Source organism: Carcharodon carcharias, chromosome 9, assembly GCF_017639515.1.
Source record: "Carcharodon carcharias isolate sCarCar2 chromosome 9, sCarCar2.pri, whole genome shotgun sequence".
Classification (NCBI taxonomy): Eukaryota; Metazoa; Chordata; class Chondrichthyes; order Lamniformes; family Lamnidae; genus Carcharodon; species Carcharodon carcharias.
In genome coordinates, this window is record NC_054475.1 from 69,752,300 (window position 1) to 69,776,486 (window position 24,187).

Here is a 24,187-nt window from a genome sequence, read left to right on the forward strand (position 1 = left end):
TAACATATCAAGTGGATGGCAGAAGACCATACTGACAGGTTGTTAAAAGTCTTTTAGAAGCCAAGGTGCTAAGTTCCACATGGAAAGTTATGGTTAAATTCAAAATTGCAGCAATTCAAGGTAAGCCTTAGGCATGGATAAGGCAGTGGCTGATGGATAAAAAAAAAGAGTATACGTTAAGGGGCTTTTTGAGATGGGAGTGACTCAAAAGTTGGTGTTGGAACCAGTATAAAATTTGCATAAATGACCTGGATTCTGAAATTTGCAGTTGATACAACTAGGAGGCTGTGAAGTCAGAAGAGGCGGTTCCGAAATTAAAGAATGAGTTGGACAAAATTTGTTAGTGAGAACAATGGCTTATGAAATATAGTGAAGCCCAGTACAAATTACAGCATGCTGGAAGGGAAAATAGGGGATAGTTATTCTCTGTACATAGTACTGAAATAGCCATGAAAAAAAGTGACTGGAGTCCTGGTAAACATGGCACCGAGCCTCCAATCAATATAGAGCAGCAATAAACAAGGCCAACAGCATATTTAAATAATACAGCCAGAAGAGAAGAATGCAAGATGTATTCCAATTTTCCAGATTGCAACTTGGGATGGGGTTTCCCGGTCCCTGACACCGTTCACTTTTAATGCCTCCAAATTTTCCTGTCGTGCCCACGGCAATGCCTGCCGGTATTGGGGCAAGAAAATCCAGCCCTTGAAGAATATGAGAGGTGAGAGTGCCTGACCTTGACAGCATTTGACTGAGCATGATACCTAGGAGCTTGAGTAAATCAGAAATTAAATGGGAATCAAGGCTAAACTCTCCACTGTCTGGAGTCATCCCCAGAAAGAAAGATAGTTTTGGTTGTTGGAGGCGAATCATCTCAGCTGCGGGAATTCGTCAGGGGTATTGCCTAGGCCCAATCATCTTCAATTGCTTCATTAATTTCTTGCATTGCAAAGTTAAAAGTGGGGAAATTTGCAGTGTTCGCTACTATTCACAATTCTTCAGATATTGAAGCAGTCCTTCCCCACGTGCAGAATTGGACAACGTTTGTAGGTTCAAAATAGTAAAATGTAATGTTAGTGTAGTTTGCATGAACTCAGTCAGAAGGTTGAGGGTTGCATACATCACCCTCCTACACTTAGTACAGTCCCATGCCTCACAACTACACCTCACGGCTCACACACATGGCAACTATTCAACCATGACAGCCACAACACCCAAACAGATTGCAGGACACCTTTTTGTAGAAGGTAGCACACAACTGGAGATTGCAGGAACTAACTGGAGAGAGGAAGGTGCACCTATATCTTCTACGCCTCATGGAAGAGACTGTGATGGCCATTAAGTGCAATTGCTGACACCACAGTCACTGCCACAGCTGAAGTGTTTGAAAATAAGGATATCTCCATACCTAATCCCCTCTAATCGCACTTCTCTCTCACCTCTCAAATCTTTTGACAGGTACAGGTGGCATCAAGCATGCGCTTTCTTCTTTCCCCTCTCCCTTCACTACAATCCAAACCTTGTCCCTTTTTAATTTCAAATGCTCAAAAACTGGAAGCTCCCAAGTCAATGGAGGAAGAACAAAAAGAAAGCAAAGTTGAAGGGAGTCAGAGAAAATCAGTGTCATTATTGCACTGAAGGAGCTATCCATTCAGCCCACCAAGTCCATGCAGGTTCTCTGTGTGAGCAATCCCCTCCAGCGCCATTTGCCTGCTCTATTCCAGTAAGCCGAGAAGTTTATTTCCCAAAAGTGCCCATCCAATTTCCTTATGAAATCATTGTTCTTTTACTATTATACTTTCTCGGAGTCACAACCCCCTATATCTCTTGCCCAAAGCCTTAAATCTGTGTACCCTATGTGAACCATCTCTAATGGGAACAGCTTTCTTTTGTCTATCTTATATAAATCTGTCATAATCTTGTACCTCTCTGCCAAATCTCCAGTCAAGCTCCTATGCTCCAAGGAGAACAACCCCAGCTTCTCTTGTTGCTAAAACCCCATATCCTTTGAACCGTTCTGGCAACTCTCCTCTGCAGCCTCATAAGGACCCTCACATCCTTTCTGAAGTCTAGTGACAATATTCTAGCTGTGGCCTAACCAGAGCTTTACCAAGCTTCAGCATAACTTCCCCGCTTTTGTACTCAATATCTCTCTTTATAAAGCCCAAGATCCCATATGCTTTGCCAATTACTTTCTCAATACTTCCTGCCTGCTTCAAAGATCTATGATGTGAACCCTTAGGTCCTTCTGTCCCTGCACAGTCTTTAGAACAGTGCCATTAAGACCATACTGTCTCTCCCCACATCAACAAAATGCATAACTTCACTCTTCACTGTGTTAAATTCCATCTGCCATTTGTCTGTCCATTCTACTACCTATCTGTCCCGTCACAGTGGATCAGTTACATCCTCACTGAATGTCACACCTCCAAGCTCTTTGAGGACACACTTAGTGAAATGTTGCCTTGATGTCAAGGGCACTCACTCTCTTGGGTTCAGCTCTTTTGTCCATGCTTGGACCAAGACTGTAATGAGGACAGGAGCTGACCAGCCTTGGCAGAATCCAAATTGAGTCTGTGATCAGGTTATTGCTGAGCAAATGCCGTTTAACAGCTCTGTTGATGACAGCTTTTCCTTCACTTTGCTGATGATTTACAGTAGGCTGACGGGATGGTAACTCCACTGGAGTTTCGAAGGGTGAGGTGCAACTTGATTGAAGTATCCAAAGATCCTGAATGGTCTTGACAAGATGGAAGTGGAAAGGATGTTGCTCTTGTGGGCAAGTCCAGAACTAGGGGGCACGGTTTTAAAATTAAGAGTTGCCCTTTTAGGACGGAGATGTGGAAAAATGTTTTCTCTCTGAGGGTTGTGCGACTTTGGACTTCTGCCTCAGAAGGCGGTGGAAGCGGGTCATTGAATATTTTTAAGGCAAAGGTAGATTGATACTTGTTAGGCAAGGGGACCAAAGATTATCGGCAATAAATGAGAATGTAGAATTTGAAACACAAACAGATTAGCCATGATCTTAATAAATGGCAAAGCAGGCTAAAGGGGCCAAATGGACTACTTCTGCCCCTAATTCACATTCATATATAGAGTGAGGGTGGCAACATGGAGGAGTGCTGATTCATCAGCTGAGGCCAATGGTAGGTGGTAACTAGCAGAAACATTCCTTGCCCCCGTTTGACCTGATGCCATAAGATATCATGGAGTAAATGTTGAAGACTCCCAGGGAACTCCTTCCCTCCCATATGCGCCATCACCAGCCGGTGGGACAGGGCAAAATCAGAGGTGATGATGGTTGTGTCCAGGACATAGTCATGCCCATGGAATCATACCTTACAGACATGTCAGGCTGTTGCTTGGCTAGGCCGTGGGATTTTGGCACAAGCCCCCATATGTTAGTAAGGAGGACTTTGCAGGATCGACAGGGCTGGGTGTGCTGCTATAAAAAACAAAAAAACTGCAGATGCTGGAAATCCAAAACAAAAACAGAATTACTTGGAAAAACTCAGCAGGTCTGGCAGCATCGGCGGAGAAGAAAAGAGTTGAGGTTTCGAGTCCTCATGACCCTTCCACAGAACTGTTCTTGGAAGTTCTGTGGAAGAGTCATGAGGACTCGAAACCTCAACTCTTTTCTTCTCCGCCGATGCTGCCAGACCTGCTGAGTTTTTCCAGGTAATTCTGTTTTTGTTCTGGGTGTGCTGCTGTCCTTTCTAGTGCCTATGTCGATGCCAGGTGGTCTATTCCTTTTTGACTTTTCTGTAGCTGTTTGGTATGACTGAGTGGCTTGCTATGCCATTTCAGGGGGATTTAATAGTTAATTACTTTCCTACGGGTCTGGAGTGACATGTAGGCCAGGCCAGGGAGGAAGACAGATTTCCTTCCCTAAAAACATCAGTGAATCAGATGAGTTTTTTCAATAATTGAGGATAGTTTCATTCTCACCGTTACTGGAACTAGCTTTTAATTCCAGATTAATTAATTCATTGAATTTAACTTCAACCAGCTGCTGTGGTGTAATTTGAACCTGTGTTCCCAGAGGATTAGCTTGGGCCTTTGGATTACTAGTCCACTGACATTACCACTATGCCACTGCCTCCCCTAACTCAGATCAGCACTGCACACTGATTGCAGTCATAAGCTGCCTGTTCTGCACACTGCTGATGAACCTTAGGTGTGCATGTGCACACATTCACAAAGATGAAATCCAGTGCTCTTCCCGTCAGGAGGAGCAGTTGCAAATCAGAGAGACCAGAGTGGATAAAAGAATGGCAGCAAAGCAGGCCCAAGACTAGGAGGGGTGGATAAAAAAGCGGCAGGTAAGCAGGCCCAAGACCAGGAACAGTGAGACCAAAGTGGATGGTGGGAGCAGAGGGACTGTGGTCGAAAAATATCAAAAGCATAACATCACAGGAACATAAGAACTAGGAATAAGCAATTCAGCCCCTCGAGCCTGTCCCGCCATTCATTACAATCATGGCTGATCTCATTTCGGCCTCAACTCCATTTTCCCGCCCTCTCCCCATAACTTTTCAACCCATTACTAATTAAAAATCTGTCTATCTCCTCCTTAAATTTATTCAGCGTCCCGGCATCCACTGCACTCTGAGGTAGTGAATTTCACAGATTCATGACCCTTTCAGAAAAGTAATTCCTCCTCATCTCTGATTTAAATCTACCACCCCTTAGCCCAAAACTATGGCCTCTCATTCTAGAAAGCCCCAGAAGGGGAAACATCTGCTCCACGTCTACTTTATCTATCCCCTTTAACATCTTATATACCTCAATTAGATCTCCTCTCATCCTTCTAAACTCTAGCGAGTATAGGCTCAATATACTGCTCAATCTCTCCTGACAAGCCTTGCATCTTTGGAATCAATCTAATGAACCTCCTCTGAACCACCTACAGTGCAACTACATCCTTCCTCAAGTAAGGGGACCAAAACTGTGCATAGAACTTCAGGTGCAGTCTCACCAATGCCTTGTACAGTTGCAACAACACTTCCCTATTTTTATACTCTATTCCTTTAGCAATAAATGCCAAAATTCCATTTGCCTTCCTTATTATCTGCTGTGCCTGAATACTAGCGTTCAGCGAATCACGCACGAGGACACCCAGATCCCTCTGCACTGAAGCATTCTGAAGTTTCTCTCCATTTAAATAATAAGTCATCTTTTTATTCTTCCGATCAAAATGGATAACCTCACACTTATCCACGTTAAACTCCATCTGCCAAATTTTGGCCCATTCACCTAACCTGTCCATATCCATTTGTAAATTTCTTATTTCTTCATTGCAACTTAAATTCCATCTATTTTGGTGTCCTCTGCAAATTTAGCTATAGTACCTTCTATCCCTGAATCCAAGTCATTAATATAGATTGTAAATAGTTGGGGCCCAAGGACCGAGCCCTGTAGCACCCCACTAGTTACAACTTGCCATCCAGAAAAAGACCCATCTATCCCGACACTCTGCTTTCTGTTGGTTAGCCAATCCACTTTCCAAGCTAATATATTACCCCTACAGCTAAGTGACTTGCATGAGTAGCTTTTTTTCTGCTCTCTTTCTCCCTCTAAACCAGGGCATTGGTCTAAACTAGGTGCTGTGAAATTTTTTAAAAAATAGTCCTAGATGTATAATAGTAAGTGAAGTCATAAGAGTGTTGAGACATTGTTTGAACTATTAATTTCAATCAAAGTATTAACTAGATTCTAAACTGGGAGCAAAGGTTTTGTTTTTCTTTGTATCATGGATGGGCAGCTGAAACCTATTGCTTACAATCAGACAGCATGTGGGACAGGCAGGACCACATGTGTAGGAAATGTCTCCACCTGCTTCAGCTCACACGAACAGACAAATGAGGAGGAGTAGCCCATTCGGCCCCTTGAGCCTAAACCACCATTCAACAAGATCATGACCTGTCTGATCATGACCTCAACTCCACACACCTGCCTACCCCTGCTAACCTTTGACTCCCTTGTTAGTCAAGAATCTATCTACTTCTGTCTTAAAAATATTCAATGACCCTGCCTCTACCGCTTTCTGGAGGAGAGTTCCAACGATTCACAACCCTGAGAGAGAAAAAATTTCTTCTCATATCTGCTGCCTTAAATGGGAGACCCCTTATTTTAAATTGTATACTCTAGTTCCAGTCACTCCCAAAAGGGTAAATATTTGTTCAGCATCCACCCTGTCATTCCCTCACGTGATCTCATTGAAATTAATGTTTCAATAAGATGACCTCTCATTCTTCTGAACTCCAATGGATATAGGCCCAACCTGTCCAATCTTTCCTCATAAGATAACACCGCATCCCAGGAAATCAGTTGTGGTCTCTGAACTGCTTCTAATGCATTTATATCCTTCCTTAAATAGGGAGACAAAAACACTACACAGTACTCTAGATGTGGTCTCACCAATGCCTAGTAAAACATCCTTACCCGTCCCCTTGCAATAAACAGCAACATTCCACTTACCTTCCTAATCACTTGCTGCACCTGCAATGCTAACTTTTTGAGATTCACATACCAGGACACCTAGATGTCTCAGACTTCTGCGATCGCTCTCAATTTAAATAATGTTCTTTCCTACTTTTCTATTCTTCCTGCTAAAGTGGACAAGTTCACATTTTCCCAAATGATACTGCATCTGCCAAATTTTTGCGCACTCACTTAACCTATCTACATTCCTTTGCAGGATTGTTACGTCCTCTTCACAACTTGCTTTCCTACATATCTTTGTCGTCAGCAAACTTAGCAACCATACATTCGGCCCCTTCATCCAAGTCATTGATATAAATTGTAAATAGTTGAGCCCCAGCACTCACGTGGCACTCTACTTGTCACATCTTGCCAACCTGAAAATGATGCATTTATGCCTACTCTGTTTCCTTTTGGCTAACCAATCCTCTATCTATGCTAATATGTTATCCCTTACACCATGAGCTCTTTTTTTGTGTAGTTACCTTTGATGGGGCACCTTGTCAAATGCCTTCTGGAAACCTAAGTACACCACACCCCTTTATCCATGCTGCTGGTTACTTCCTCAAAGGTCTCCAATAAATTAGTTAAACATGGTTTCCTTTTCACAAGCCCATGTTGACTCTGCCCGATTGCACGGAGATTTTCTAAGCACCTGACTATAACATCCTTAATAATAGACTCCAACATTTTCCCCGTGACAGATATTAAACTAACTGGGCTGTAGTTTCCTGCTTTCTGTCTCCCACCTTTCTTGAGTAGAGGATTAATTTGCTTTTTTCCCAATCTGATGGAACCTTTCCAGAACCTAGGGAAATTTGGAAAATTAAAACCAAAGCATTTACTCTCTCAGCAGCCACTTATTTTAAGACCCTAGGATGAAGTCCATCAGGACCTGGGGACCTGGTCAGCTTTTCGTTCTAAAAGTTCTCTCAATACCCTTTCCCTGGTGACTGTAATTGTTTTAAGTTCCTCCCTCTCATCCCCTAATTCACAATCATTTCTGAGATGGTATTTGTATGCTCTACAATGAAGATAGGCACAAAATATATGTTCAATTCATTAGCCATTTCCTTATTTTCCATTATTAATTCCCCAGGCTCACTCTCTAGAGGACCAGCACTCACTTTACTTACTTTTTTCCTTTTTAAATACCTGTAGAAACTCTTACTATCTGCTTTTAAATTTCTAGCTAGCTTTCTCTTGTACTCTAATTTCTCTCTCCTTATTAATCTTTTCACCATTCTTTATATTCTGTCCAATCTTCTGACCTGCCGCTCATCCTTGTAGAATTAAATGTTTTTTCTTTCAATTTGATACTATCTTTAGTTAAAAATGACGTGTCCTTCCCTTAGTCTTTCTTTCTCACTGGAATGAATCTTTTGTGAGTATTCTGAAACATCTGCCACTGTATCTCTACTGACCTATCCCTCAACTTAATTTCCCAGTTCACTTTAGCCAGCTCTGTCTTCATGCCATCATAATTGCCCTTATTTAAGTTTAAAACACTAGTCTTAGATCCAGACTTCTCTCCCTCAAGTTAAATGTGAAATTCAATCATATTATGATTGCTGGGGGAAATGACACCTTGAAAGAGTGCAGTCCATAACATTGCATCAACGGGCAAGGGAATACACAGGGAGGAGATTCCATAGTTTGGGCAACAGACTAGCATTTCTGTAACCGTCATTGTGTCTTGCTGCCCTGGTTACAGGGTAATGGGTGTCATGGAGAAGGTGCAGAATATTCTATGAGGGGAAAAGTGTGAGCCTGAAGTTGTGGTATGCAGTAGTACCAATGGCATAGAGGGAGCAGATATTGTGGTCCTACGAGCACATATTCAGCAAACTAGGGAGGAAGTTAAAAAGTGAGACCTTAAAGGCAGTAATTTCTGCATTACTCCCAGTGCCATGCCCTAGTAAGAGTTGAAATGGATCAATACGTGGTTTGAGGCATGGTGTAAGGTGGGGGGTGGTCAGACTCCTGGGCTTTGTTACCAGTCCTGGGACAGAAGGTAACTATTCAAAAGGGGTGGGTTGCACCTCAACAGGACTGGGATCAATGTCCTCATGGGGAGGTTCACTATTGTGGTGGGGAGGGTTTAAACTCAGGTGGTAGTGGGGGTGAACACCAGCATATAGAAGTACAGAACTTGAATTTGCTGAAAAACAACATCATGCACTCATCAGGACAATGCACAAGAATACCAAATGTAAAGGGAACAACAATTTATAAATCATGAGAAAAGTGCGCTGATTGGTTAGCAAGTGGGCTCAGATGGAGCTATCCATTTCACGCTGCTACTATGCAGTAGTAACACAACTGGTATTTGCCACTAACAGGATGTCAAGCCAAGAAGGCGTTCTGCCTATCACACAAATGTGGTATATGAATTTCAGTGCCGTGTGATGCTAGGTGCGTAGGCTGTACATCCCAAAGACTGGCAGATTGTATCAAAGAGCATGTCTCTTTGGCTGTTTGCAACAGGCAATGTACCAACCATACCCAACCAGGCTGTGCTTGCAAGATTTAAAACACTGTATCCAACATTAGATGTGGTTCTGCGATTGGACAACATTTGCTAAACAATCCTAGGCGTGCTAAGGATTATGCTGACAACCAATTCAAAATTATGAGTCAGACTTGCAGTATGGTGCACTTACGCATGCTAGAAGTTATATATATTAATACAAAGAGCCCTGTTCTTTGCGCCTGTTTCATGTAAACAAAATAGGTGACAGCCATTCTCTGGTTTATTCCCCAGGGAAATGCCTTGACCAATCAGAGTCAATCTGCCTGGTTTGAATTTAGACAAAGCTTGGCAGTTAACTGTCAGTCATCAGTTAACTGTTGCATTTGCCATGGCAACACCTCTAACAGAGTCCACTTGCCAACTAATCAGCACTCTCTTCTCATGAAATATAAATCGTTGTTCCTTTTACATTTGGAGTATTCCTACGATTTGTCCTGATGAGCACAAGAGAAAAAGCTTCGACAACATGTATTTTTCCTTCCTTTTATACTTTATGCCCTACTTATAAAACGCAGGGTCCTGTGTACTATATTAACCACCTCTCAACTTGTTTTGCCACCTTAAGATCATAAGAAATAGGAGGAGTAGGCTATTTTGCCCCTTGAGCCTGATCCACAAGATTGTGGCTGGTTGGACTGTGGCCTTAACTCCACTCTCCTGCCTGTGCCCCATAACCCTCGACTCCATTGTAGATCAAAAATTAGCCTTGAATATATTCAATGACCAGTCTCCACTGCTCTTTGGGGATGAGAATTCCAAACACTAATGACCCCGTGAGAAAATAAATTCCTTCTCATCTCAGTTTTAAATGGGAGACCCCTTATTTTGAAACTGTGCCCCCAAGCTCTTGATTCCCCCATGAGGCAAAACATCCTCTCAGCTTCTACCCTATCAAGCCCCTCAGAATCTGATATGTTTCAATAAGATCACCTCTTATTCTTTTAAACTCCAATGAATATGGGTCAACTGCTCAGCCATTCCTCAAAAGACAACACCTTCATACCTGGAATCAGATTAGTGAACATTCATTGAACTGCTTGCAATGCAAGTATATCCCTCAAGAGGCCATGGTACTCCAGGTGCCACCAGACCAGTTCTACGGTTGTGCAACCTTCAATGATTTGTGCATTCACAGAGCTTTCTGCTTCTGCACCCCCTCTATAATTATACCCTTTATTTCATATTGCTTCTCCTCATTCTTTCTACAAAATGAATCACTTCACACTTCCCTGCATTAAATTTCAGCTAACACTTGTCTGTCCATTACAATAGCCTATATACTCTTGAAGTTTATCTGTGTCAACCTCAAAGTTCACAATACTACTAAATTCTGTGTCATCTGCAAATTTTGAAATTGTGCCCTGTACACCCAAGTCTAGGTCAATAATAGATATTAACAAAAGCAGGGATCCTAATCCTGAGGAACCCCACTATATACCTTCCTCCAGTCCTAAAACAACTGATCGCTACTCCTCTGTTTCCTGTCACTCAGTCAATCTATGATAAGTATACATATGTATATATCCAACCTTTATTACATAGGCTTCAACTTTGCTGACAAGCACTTACTCAAATGCCTTTTGGAAGTCCATTACCCTCATCAACCCTCTCCATTATATCTTCAAAAAATTCAAGCATGTTAGTTAAGTACAAACTGTCATTAACAAATTCACAAGGCTTTCCTCAATCAATCTGTATTTGTCCAAGTAATTAATTTTGCCCTGTGACACTCAGAATTTTTTTTAGGACATCCCTTGTGGCTGCAGACAGGTCTGTGGTTGCAGACCGGTCAGTTTAACATCAATTCAGGCATGGTTTTAGAAACAGTAATCAGGGAAAAAAAATTTACAGGCACTTGGAGAGGTTTGAGTCAATTAAGGAGAGCCAGCATGGATTTGTAAAAGGCAGAGAGGTGTCTCACCAACTGAAATTTTTTGAAACAAACATTCTGATGAGGAAACTGTGTGATCAGAGTATAGCCAATAACTCTGAAAAATGATACGGATATGTCACAAAGGATTGGCAAGATACAAGACTAGCAAAACCAAAGCAATGGTTGTTGTGACCATTATCCGGAACAGCAGGTACAACAAGTGAACTTCAGACTGTTTCTGTTTATCTCCCTTTTGAAGTGGCATGTCTAGTCATCCTTTTAATAGCATTTCCATTTAGATGATTGCATTGGGATACATATGATTAAAGTTTAGTTCATTTCATTTTGTTACATGGTATCCTGAATGTCATGAATGTTTCTGTGATGCATGTTACATGTACAAGCTGACCTTTAAATTTGGAGGTATTTTAAGAGATGATGATCTTCATAAAATCTGACAGAAAGAAAGTTGTTTGAAAAATAAAGCACCATGATTCCCAGCTACTGGCCACAAGATAGGTAGTTATTTGATGTCTCCATCACTGGAATAACATAGTATCCTTTTTCAGATGTTCTTTTAACAAGATTATACAAAGGAAGGTTTGATCATACAATTCATGTTAGGACATAGGAGCAGGGGTAGGCCATCAGTCTGTTGAGCCTGTTCCACCATTCAGTTAAGATCATGGCTATCATCTACCTCAATGCTACTTTCCTGTGCTATTTCCATATCTCTTCTCAGTCGTACCCAGAAATCTATCGACTTCTGTCTTGAACATGCTCAATGACTGAGCTTCCACAGCCCTCTGGGTAGAGGATTCCAAAGATTCAGCACCCTCTGAGCAAAGAAATTCCACCTTATTTCAGTCTAAAGGGCCTGCCTCCTTATTCTGAGACTCTGTTCCCTGATTCAACACTCACCTACCAGGGGAAACATCCTATCTACATCTACTCTGTCACGTCCTGCAAGAATTTTGTAAGTTTCAATGAGATCATGGTTCATTCTTTGAAACGCTAGAGAATACAGGCCCAGTTTCCTTAATCTCTCCTCGTGAGACAATCCTGCCATCCCAACCTCTGTTGTATTCCCTCGATAGTAAGATTTTCTTATACTTTCAGAGGGCATGGGCATCACTGGCTATGCCAGAATTTATATCGCCCATTGTCAATTGCCCTCGAGAAGGTGGTGGTGAGCTGCCTTCTTGACCGGTGCAGTCCTTGTGGTGTAGGTACACCCACAGTGCTGTCTGGAACAGAGTTCCAGAATTTTGACCCAATGACAGCAAAGGAACAGCGATATAGTTCCAAGTCAAGAAGGTGTGTTGCTTGGAGGGGAACTTGCAGCTATTGATGTTTCCATGCATTTGCTGCCCTTGTCCTTCTAGGTGGTAGAGTTTGAGAGTTTGGAAGGTGCTGCCAAAGGAACCTTAAGAGAGTTGCTGCAATGCATTTTATAGATGGTACAAACTGCTGCCATTGTGCGGCGGCGGTGGAGGGAGTGGATGTTGGAGATGGTGGATGGTGTGCCAATCAAGCTGGCTGCTTTGCCTTGGATGGTGTTGAGCTTCTTGAGTGTTGAGGGGGCTGCACTCATCCAGACAAGTGGAGATTAATTCCATCACACTCCTGACTTGCGCCTTGTAGATGATGGACAGGCATTGGGGAATCAAGAGGTGAGTTACTCGCCACAGAATTCCGAGCCTCTGACCTGCCACAGTATTTATATGGCTGGTCCAGTTCAGTTTCTGGTCAATGGCAACCCCCAGTATATTGAAAGTGGGAGATTCAATGATGATAATGCCAGCGAATATCATGGGGAGATGGTTGAATTCTCTCTTATTGGAGATGGTCATTGCCTCGCACTTATATGGTGCAAATGTTACTTGTCACTTGTCAGCCCAAGCCTGAATGTTATCCAAATCTTGATGCATATGGGCAGGGACTACTTCAGTATCTGAGGAATCGCGAATAGTGCAGAACATTGTGCAATGATCAGACGCCTTGCCTCCTTGCCATGCACCGCGCTTGTGGAATGGCGCATCTCAAGCTACGAGTAGCCAAAATGTCTCTCTCGCTAATGGAGAGACCATAGTTCCTTTGGAACTATGGTAGATGAGCTAGTGAGCGAGGTATGATTCCAACCAGTGGAGCATTTTCCCCAATTTCCACTGATTCCAGTTTTGCTAGGGCTCCTTAATGCCACACTTGGTCAAATGCTGCCTTGATTCCCACCTCACCTCTTTTGTTGATGACACAAAACTAAGTGGGAACGTATGTTGTGAGGAGGATGCAAGGAGGTTTCAAGGGAATTTGGACAGGATAAATGAATGGGCAAAATCATGGCAGATGGAGTACAATGTTCAGCTCTTTTGTCCATATTTGGACTAAGGCTATGAGGTCAAGAGCTGAGTAGCACTGGCGGAACCTAAACTGAGCATCAGTGAGCAGTTGTTTCTGAATAACTGCCACTTGATAGTGCTATTTACAACCAATTCCATCACTTTGCTAATGATCGAGAGGAGACTGATGGGGCGGTAACTAGCCGGGTTGGATTTGTCATGTTTTTTCTATACTGGTCATACCTGGGTAATTTTCCACATTGCTGGGAAGATGCCAATGTTGTAGCTGTGTGGGAACACTGGCTAAGGGTGCAGCTAGTTCTGGAGCACAATTCTTCAGCACTATTGCTGGAATTTTTTCAGGGCCCACAGCCTTTTCAATATCCACTGCCTTCAGCCGTTTCTTGATATCACGTGGAGTGAACTGAATTGGCTGAAGACTGGCATCTGTGATGCTGGGGACCACAGAGGAGGCTGAGATCCACTCCACACTTCTGGCTGTAGATTGTTGCAAATGCTTTGGTCTTGTCTTTTGCACTGATGTGCTGGGCTCCCCCATCATTGAGGATGGGGATATTTGTGGAATGACAAAACAAAAAACTGCAGATGCTGGAAATCCAAAACAAAAACAGAATTACCTGGAAAAACTCAGCAGGTCTGGCAGCATCGGCGGAGAAGAAAAGAGTTGACGCTTCGAGGCCTCATGACCCTTCAACAGAACAGAAGTGTAGCTTTACTATTGGCCTTCTGACTCCAGCTACCTCATCAGAGAGAAAAATCCCTGTCTGAGCCAGCGAAGTCACCTCTGCAGTATTTGCTAACTCTTTCCAGCAGGAAGGTATGCTACTAATGTAATTTGTAATTGCAAACCATTGGCCATTTTCTGTTACAAACTTGACTACCTTTAGATATGTATGTCGTGATACTGCTATGTATTCTATCATTATTAAATACATATATTTGGCAGGAATGCCTTAAATAAACTTTACAAAGTCTAGAATAAGCTTGGATAACTGGCAGCCCACGGTCTGCGAGGCGGCACGGGGGGGAGCAAGCGAAAGGGACTGCGCGCCGGGGAATGAGCGAGCGAAAGGGACGCGCGAGGGGGAGCGAGCAAAAAATGTGGCAGAAGGAAGCCCAAAATGTAGCACCTTTTGGATAACGAAATAAGGTGCCAACTTCTAGAAACTCCTTTTTTAGCTCTAGCCTCGCTTAGATGTATATGGCCTCAATGAAGCATTTCTGCCTGGCCTGCCTCAATCAGACCAATATCATATTTAACTCAATTTAACTTCCCCAGACTTTATTAACTGCCAAGGCTTCCTCCTTACTGGTTGATCAAACAGTTCATTCGAGACAGGAAAGTGCTTGCATTGTTTACCTGAGATGACATCTGTGTGGTGGACATGAGCACAGTTCCTTAGCATGGTACAGACAAACCAGCTGGTTGGACTTACAAAGGCATGAGATTGCAGACAAGAAACAAGTAGTCTTGCACTTTGCACACTGTCGCTCATCATCAGGCAATAACTCGAATTTCTCCCTCACAGAATCAATTACTCCCTAGAATGAGGAAAATAGATTAATTTATTTTCAATGAAAATTTATATTCAGGTTTAATCTGACCTTCAGTTATTTATGCAGTGTTCAGGTCTGTTAACAGTTCAGCAGAAAAGACCCATGTCAAGAGTTCAGATTTTATGCAAAAATCCAGAATTATCCTTAAAATAAGAATGTTGTGAAAAGAGCTTTATATAGACAAGCAAAGCAATGAAACATTCCACCAGAATGTCCCCATTCACAATTCTGTCTATAAACTAATTCATCAAATCACAGTATCCAACGAAGCACAGTACATCAGAAAATGAAACAGTGGCGTTTGCAGGTATGTTACCTGCCGATAAGCAGGTTGAGATCAGAAGATCTCCAAGCATTTTAAAAATATGACAAGTATTATAACGTTAACCCCCAATATGCCAGGTTTATTTTATAAAGGGCTACATTTCTAATTTCTAGATAGTCATTCTAAACTAGTCCCAAATACTTAACTAATTATTTTTTGAAAGGATTTTTCAAAATTAAGCTCCACTGTTTTATTGGGAACTTGTTTTATAAATACTCTAAGGACAAGATTTACTTCTAATCACTAGCCTTATCTACGGTTGATTGTTTTTATCTTCATATTTCCCAGTCTTAATCGTATAGCCTGCTGGGGCTCATGTCATTGGTGCCTCTTAATTTCCAAGGTATGGATCAAGTGTATCACCAACTTTTCTCTAACCATGAAAGCAATTTCAGCCTTTGAGACTTTTAAAAGGTCCCATCAGATATCTGGTTGCTTCGCTCTGAAACCTCTCCACCAAATCAATGTCCTTATGAAGATAAAGTAGGCAAAATTGCAGACCTGTACAGGTCTCAGCTGGGACTTATACTGAAGCTCTGATGCTTACCATCTATTTGGGCAGATGTTCATACTGATGTTGGAAGGAGGTTCTGATCACCCAGTTACCTTGAGAAGGGCAAGTACATAAATAATTCAATGAGAAAGGCTGCTACTACAAACACTTACCAAACACCCTTGGTGTCAGTGCAAAGTCAAAAGAGAGTAATGCTGAATCCCTCCTACTGGTAATGTGGACCAGCTAAATCTCCTTCCACTGGTAACATGTCCTGCTTAACACTTTCTATGTCAACCCACTAGTCCACCTGGCCAAACTTGCTAAAAAGCTCCCCCAGTCCTAGCCTTGAAAACACATCTTCCTCTAGTTTCTCTCCCCTCTCTCTTCAAACCTTCTTGTGCTCATATTGTTCATGAGATGCACCTCCTGTTACCTCGACCCTAGTGAATCTAAAAGGGTGGCCATCCAACTTCCCCTCCTGGTCCCCATGTTAGCTGATATTGTAAACAATTCTCACTTCAGGTGTTGCCCCAGTTTCCTTTTAAATATGCCATCATCACCTCTCTCCTCAAAAAAAAACAACCTTCAACCTCACCACCCTTCCAAACTACCACCTATCTTCAACCTCCCTTTCCGCTAGGCAGTCCTTGAAAGTGTTGTCACTTCCCAAATCCATGCCCATTCATGCCAATCCTATCTGGAACTTCAATTTCTGAATCCCTCTAATCAGGCCTCCTCCTCTGCTACAGTACAGAAACAACTCTTATCAAAAGTCATAAATGACACCCTATGTGACTGCAAGTAGTAAATTATCCTTCCTCATCCTTCTTGATCCCTCTACAGCCTTTCACATAGTTGGCCACACCATTCCCCTCCAAAGTTCCTCCATTGTCAGACTGAGTGGGACTGCTCTGATCTGGTTCCATGCAAATCTATCTAATCATAGCCAAAGTATCAGTTGCAATGGTCTCTTTTTCAGCCTTTTTTCATTCATTGACAGGATGTGGGCTTCGCTGGCTGGGTCAGCATTTATTGCCCATCCCTAATTGCCCTCGAGAAGATGGTGGTGAGCCGCCTTCTTGAAACGCCTCAGTCCACGTGGTATAGGTACAACCACAGTGCTGTTAAGGAGGAAGTTCCAGGATTTTGACCCAGTGACAGTGAAGGAACGGCAATATATTTCCAAGTCAGGATGTTGAGTGACTTGGAGGGGAACTTCCAGGTGGTGGTGTTCCCATCTATCTGCTGCCCATGTCCTTCTAGATGGTAGTGGTCGTGGATCTCAAAGGTGCTGTCTAAGGAGTCTTGGGGAATTCTTGGTTTTCCCGTATAAAAATGCACCAACTTAACATTTGAAAAGCACTTTTAACATTAAAAAGCCTCCCAAACACACTTAAAAGGGCAAACACGAATCAGCCACTGCTACATAAACAGAGGAAAAGAGAGGTGACCAAAAGCTTGTCGAAGAGATGTATTTTTATAGAGGAGGAAATTAAGGTAGAAATATAGAAAATAAGAGAAGCAGTAGGTCATTCAGCCTTTTGATCCTGCTCTGCCATTCAGTATGATCACAGTTTACTCTCTATCTCAATGCCGTACTCCCGTGCTCTCCCATATCCCTTTAGAGTCCATAAATCTATTTCCTTCTTAAATATACTCTGTGACTTGGCCTCCACAACCTTTATGGTAGAGAATGCCATAGGTTCACCACCCTGAGTGAAGACATTTCTCCTCATCTCAGTCCTAAATGTATCCTCAGACTGTGACCCCTTGCTCTAGACCACCCCAAGCCAGAGGAAACATCATCTCTGCATCCAGTCTGTCCACCTTTGTCAGAATCTTATAAGTTTCAATGAGATCTCCTCTTATTCAATCTCTCCTCATACAACAATCCTGCCACCCCAGGGATTAGTCTGGTGAATCTTCACTATACTCCCTCTATGGCAAGTATATCCTTTCTTAGGTAAGGACACCAAAACTGCACATAATACTACAGGTGTGATCTCACCAAGGCACTGTACAGCTGGAGTAAGAAACTCTTGCTCCCGTATTCAAATTCGTTAGCAAAAGTGGCCAACACACCTTTTGTCTTCTTAACTGCTTGTTGCAGCTGCATGCTTGCTTTCAGTGATTGGTGTACAAGGACACCCAGGACCCTTTATACATAAACATTTCTCAATCTTTCACCATTTAAATCATACTCTGCCATTCTGTTTTTTCTACTGAACTGGATAACTTCACACTTATCCCCGTTACACTGCATCTGCCATGTATTTGCCCACTCACTCAACATACCTAAATCGCCTTGCAGCCTCTTATCACACTCATAGCTTACATTCCCACCAAGTTTCGTGTCATCAGCAAACTTGGAAATATTACATTTGGTTCCCTCATTCAAATCATTGAAATATATTGTGAATAGATGGGGCCCAAGCACTGATCCCTGCAGTACCCCAATAGTTTCTGCCTGTCACACCAAAAAAGACTTGCTTATTCCTACTATTTCCTGATTGTTAACCAATTCTCAATCCATACCAATATATTACCACCAATCCCTCTTATATGGGACTTATCAAAAGCTTTCTGAAAATCCAAATACACCACATCCACTGGTTCTCCTTTATCTATTCTGCTGGTTACGTCCTCAAAAAACTCCAGTAAGTTTGTTAAACATGATTTCCCTTACATAAATCTATGTTGACTTTGTCTAATCCTGTTGATATTTTCTAAGTGTCCTGTTATCACATCCTTTGTATTAGACTCGAGCATTTTTCCTACTACTGATGTTGTCTAACGGGTCTGCAATTCACTGTTTTCTCCCTCCCTCCTTTTTTAAATAGCGGGGTTACATTTGCCACCCTCTAATCTGCTGGGATTGTTCCCAAATCTACAGAATTTTGGAAGATGATGACCAACGCATCTGTTATTTCCATGGCCACCTGCTTCAGTACCCTGGGATGCAGATTATCAGGCCCTGGGGATTTATCAGCTTTCAGTCCCATTAATTTCTCCAGCCTATTGTTTAGTAATATTAATTCCCTTCAATTCCTCCTTCTCATAGACCCTTAGTTCCCCAGTATTTCTGGGAAGTTATTTGAGCCTTCCTCCATGAAGCCAGAACTAAAGTAATTGTTTAATTGCTCTGCCATTTCCTTGTTCTCCATCATAAATTCTCCTGTTTCAGACTGTAAGGGACCTACATTTGTCTTCACTAATCTTTCGCTTTTTACATAATTATAGAAGCTTTTACAGTCTGCTTTTATTCTCATGCTCTATTTTTCCCCTTTTAATAAATCTCTTGGTCCTCCTTTGCTGAATTCTAAACTGCTCCCAATCTTTAGGCTTGCTACCTTTTGTAGCAACTTTATATGATGCCTCTTTGGATCTATTTCTATCCTTAATTTCCTTTGTTAGCCATGGTTGGCTGCTTTTCCTGTTGTGTTTTTGCGTCAGAAAGGAACGTCTAATTGTTGCAATGTATACATTTGTTCCTTAAATCTTAGCCAATGTCTATCCTCCTTTTAATGAAGTTCCCCTATTTATCTTCGCCAACTCATCTTTGTAGTTTCCTTTGTTAAGATTTAGGACCTTAGTTTCATATTGGACAATTTCACTTTTCATCCTAATGAAGAATGCTATCATGTTATGGTCACTGTTTCCTAAAGGAACCCGCACAACAAGGTTATTAATTAAACCCTTCTTATTGCAAAATACCAAATCTAGGATAGCCTGTTCCCCAATCGGTTCCTCGACATACTGGTCTAAAGAAACATCTTGTACATACTCCAGGAATTCCATCCACCACAGTATTATTGCTAATTTGGTTTGCCCAGTCTATATGTAGATTAAAGTCACCCATGATTACTGTAGCACCCTAGTTACATGCATCACTAATTTCCTATTGAATGCTATCCCCTAACTTATTACTGCTGTTTGGTGGCCTATAGAGAACCCCCACTAATGTTTTCTGCCCCCTGTTGCTTCTTAACTCCACCCAGATTAATTTACATCTAGATTTTCTGAGCCAACATCCTCTCTCACTATTGCACTGATTTCATCCTTAACTAACAATGCCACTCCACCTCCTTTTCCTTTTTGCCTGTCCATCCAAAATATTGGGTACCCTTGGATATTCAGTTCCTAGCCTTGGTCACCCTGCAACCATGTCTCCGTAATCGCAATCATTTCGTACCCATTTATATCTATTTGCGCTGTTAATTCATCTACCTTACTGCGAATGCTCTGTGCATTCAGATACAGTGCCTTTAGACTTGTCTTTTTAACATTAATTTTTTGTACCAAGGCCATATTTGCTGCTAGCCCTTGTTTCCTCTGCCTTCCACTTTTGCTTTCTACTTTTCTGTCTTTCATTCCTATCTTTACTTCCCTCTCTTGGTCTTCCCGCTCAGGTTCCCACCCTCCCTGCCAACCTCGGTTAACCAACAATACTAGTGCATACCCCTGCGAGGATATTGGTCCCGGTCCTGCTGGAGTGCAACCTGTCCAAGCTTGTAGAGGTCCCATCTTCCCCAGAATCGGTTCCAATGCCTCAGGAATCTAAATCCCTCCCTCCTACACCACCTCTCCAGCCACATTCAGCTGGCTTATTCTCCTATTCCTGATCTTGCTAGCATGTGGCACTGAGATTACTAGCTTTGAGATCCTGCTTTTTAATTTATTTCCTCACTCCCTATATTCAGCATTCATGACCTCATCCCTCTTTTTACCCATGTTGTTGGTACAGATATGGACCACAACTTTTGGCTGTTTACCTTCCCCCTTCAGAATGTCCTGCAGCTGCTCAGTGACATCCTTGACCTGGGCACCAGGAAGGCTACACACCATCCTGCTGTCACATCTGCAGCCGCTGAAATGTCTACCTATTCCTCTTATGATAGAATGCCCTATCACTATTGCTCTCCCACTCTTTGCCCCCACTCTGTGCAGCTGCGCCACTTGTGGTGCCAGAGACTTGGTTCTTGCTGCATTCCCCTGAGAAACCATCTCCCCCAGCAGTATCCAAAATAGAAAATCTGTTCGGAGAGGAAGATGGACCCAGGGAACTCATGCACTACCTGCCTAGTGCTTTTACTCTGTCTGGTGGGCACCCACCCCCTTTCTGCCTGTGTACTCTGTACCTGCGTGTGACCACCTCACCATATATGGTATCCACAAAGGTCTCAGTCTTGCAAATGCTCCACAGTGACTCCAGGCACACATCCAGTTCCAAAACATGGATTTCGAATAGCTACAGCTGGAGACACTTTCTGCACATGTGGCCACCCATCCAACTGAAAGTGTCCTTGACTTCAAACATTGCACAAGTGGAGCATTCCACTTGGCCGAGATGTTCTGCCATGACTTACCCTTAAATTACTCCCTTTACTTTTATTTCTAGTTTATAGAATATAAAGGACAGGAGAAATACTTACCAGGTCCTACTTACCAAGGCCACCACTCTTCTTACTGAGGAAAGGTAGAAAATGATAAGATCTATTTCCCTCTTCAGGGAATTCCCTCTCTCACAAAACTCCAACTGAAGCACTCTAATGCAGCCCAAAGCAGCACACTCAGAGCAGACAAAAGCAGCACTGTAGATGGCTTGCTTTTATGCTGTCTGAACCTAGCTTCTGAAAACCCATTTAAGCCAATTAACTAATTTACTAGCTGCAGCTGCAAGCAGATCCTGTATAACCCCTGTTTTAAAGCTGGACTAAAACTCACCATCTCACAACCCAAAGAGCAACTTTTTAGTTAGTTGCTAAATTAAAGAATAGACTTTAGATAGAAATTAACCCTTAAAATTCCCTCTCTCGCCAAACTCCAACTGAAGCGCACTAATGCAGCCCAAAGCAGCACTCCAATGCTGAAGTTCAGTGAAGGGAGAAATTCTGGAGCGAGAGTTCCCAAACTGTCAGCTGCAATCCCTGATGGGGCTGCAGAGATAGTGTTTGGGTTCATGAGTCCTCTGAAGCAACAATGGCAAGTGTGGAAGGCAGACTCTGGTGTGATAGCCCTGGAATCACTGGCTGCTTCCTGCCAAACAGGAATGGGACAGTGAGTCCAAAATGCTCTTTAACCTCAGAAAATACTTTAAGCAGTGAGTGATGAGTGGGCCCAATGTATTTGTGCACTGACTTGCTGCAAGCAGAGATTGGTAAGTGTAATTCAATCACTGTGCGCGAGAAAAACTGGGAAGTCCTGAGGCGGAGCCAGGAAGATTGAACGGTGGCTTCAGATTTTACTGTGCTTCTGTTATAAAGGCTCTCTATCCAGGCTGATGACTCTGCTTCATGGGTACCAGCAACTAGATCACAAGTGGAGGGGACTGGTAGAAGAGGGCCTGATAACAGAGTTGTGTGTGTGTGGGGTTGGGGGAGGGCTAATTATTGTGTGCGGTAGGGGAGAAAGACAGGGGCTGAGTACCAGCTGTGCACGGCGGGGGACAGAGGGACTGATTACAGTGTGAGTGTATTTGATATTTCGGAAGGAGGGGAGGAAAGAAAAAGGAGGTAGGGTAGCTCTGTTAATAAAAGATGAGATCAATAATCAGGAATGTTCTTGGCTTGGAAGATTGAGATGTAGGATCAAGTTTGGGTGGAGATAAGAAATGAGTCACTGGTGGGGATAGTTTATAGCCTCCCTAAAACTAGCTAAAGCATAGTACACAGTATACTTCAAGAAATAATGAAGGCTTGCAAGAAAGGTTCTGCAATAACCATGGGTCTTCATGTCTAACGAACAAATCAAATTGGCAAAGGTAGCCTGGAGTATGAGTTCATAGAGTGTATTCTGGGCAATTTCTCACAATAATACATTCTGGACCCTACCAGGGAACAGGCTATTTTGAATCTGGTAATTGTGATAAGAGAGGATTAATTAAAATCCTGATAGTGAAGGATCCTCTAGTTAAGAGTGATCATAACATGATAGTTTTTTTACATTCAGTTTGAAAGTGAGAAATGTGGGTCCAGAACAAGTGTCTTAAAATTAAATAAAGGTAATTACAAGGGTATGAAGACATAGTGGGCTAAAGTGGGCTGAGTAAATAGGTTAAAAGTAGCGACAGTAGAGAAGCAGTGGCAGGCATTTAAGGAGATATTTCATAACGCTCAACAAAAATATATTCCATTGAGGAAGGAAGACCCTACCAGAAGGATGCGCCATCCACAGCTAAGGAAATTTAAGTATCAAATTGAAAGAAAAGATGTACAATGCTACGAAACTTAGTGGTAGGCCAGAAGATTGGAAAAGTTTTAGAAAACAGCAAAGGAGGGCCATGAAAAAAAACAATGAGGAGGGAGAAATTGGAGAAGATAAAAAACTAGCAAGAAATATAGAGTCATGGAGATCTACAGCACAGAAAAAGGCTGTGGAACCCCACTGGATACAGTCACAAAAACACTCCTCGACCATCACCCTCTGCTTCCTGCCACTCAGCCAATTCTGGATCCAATTTGCCAAATTGCCTTGAATCCCATGGGTTCTTACCTTCGTTATCAGTCGCCCATGCGGGACCGTATCAAAAGCCTTGCTGAAGTCCAAGTAGATGACATCAAATGCACTGCCCTCATCTACACACCTGGTCACCTCTTCGAAAAATTCAATCAAATTGGTCAGACATGACCACCTCTTAACAAAACCATGCTGACTGTCTTTGATTAATCCCTGCCTCTCCAAGTGTAGATTAATTCTTTCCCTCAGAATTGTTTTCAATAGTTTCCCCACCACTGAGGTTAGACTGACTGGCTTGTAGTTCTCTGGTTTATCCCTTTCTCCCTTCTTGAATAACGGTACCACATTGGCTGTCCTCCAGTCCTCTGGCACCTCTCCTATGGCCAGAGAGGTATTGAAAATTATTGCCAGCGTCCCTGCTACTTCCTTGCCTCATTCAACAGCCTGGGATGCATTTCATCCGGGCCTGGAGATTTATCTATTTTTAAGCCTGCCAGACCACTTAGAACCTCCTCTCTTTCTATGCTAATTTCTTTAATTATATCACAGTCCTTCTGCCTGATTTCTATACCCATATTGTCCCTCTCACTTGTGAACACTGATAGAAAGTATTCATTTGGAACCCTACCTACGTCTTCCGGCTCCACACACAAATTACCACGATGGTCCTTAATGGGCCCTGCTCTTTCCTTAGTTATCCTCTTATAAAGTCAGTAAAAGTATATAAGGAGGAAGAGTGGCTAAGTGGAACATTAGTCCCTTAGAAGATTAGACTGTTCTTCATAGGTTCTTCAGGATCTTTACAGCAAAAGACACAAAAAAGCATCTTAAGAATAGTAGAAAATCAAGAGGCAGAAGAGAGGGTGGAACTTAAAAGAATCACAAGAGAAAAAGTAATAGGAAAATTAATAGAACTTAAGGCAGACAAGTCCCCTGGACTTGATGGCCTGCATCCTTAAAAGAAGTGGCTGCAGAAATAATGAATGCATTGGCTGTCATCTTCCAAAATTCCCTAGATGCTGGCAAGATTGAAAACTGCAACTAATGTTCAAGACAGAAAGCATGAAACTATAGGTCAATGTCTGTCATTGGAAAAATGTTAGAA

At 42.4% G+C, this 24,187-nt stretch overlaps 1 protein-coding gene across 2 annotated transcripts in view; it reads right to left on the bottom strand.

Moving 5' to 3' along the window:
* Positions 1-24,187, bottom strand: part of kdm5ba (lysine (K)-specific demethylase 5Ba) — a 311,188-nt gene that overhangs the window by 102,580 nt on the left and 184,421 nt on the right. For both annotated transcript variants that reach the window (XM_041195103.1, XM_041195104.1), the window contains one exon: positions 14,610-14,791. In XM_041195103.1, coding sequence (XP_041051037.1) covers positions 14,610-14,791 — 182 coding nt within the window. The remainder of the gene's footprint in view (positions 1-14,609; positions 14,792-24,187) is intronic.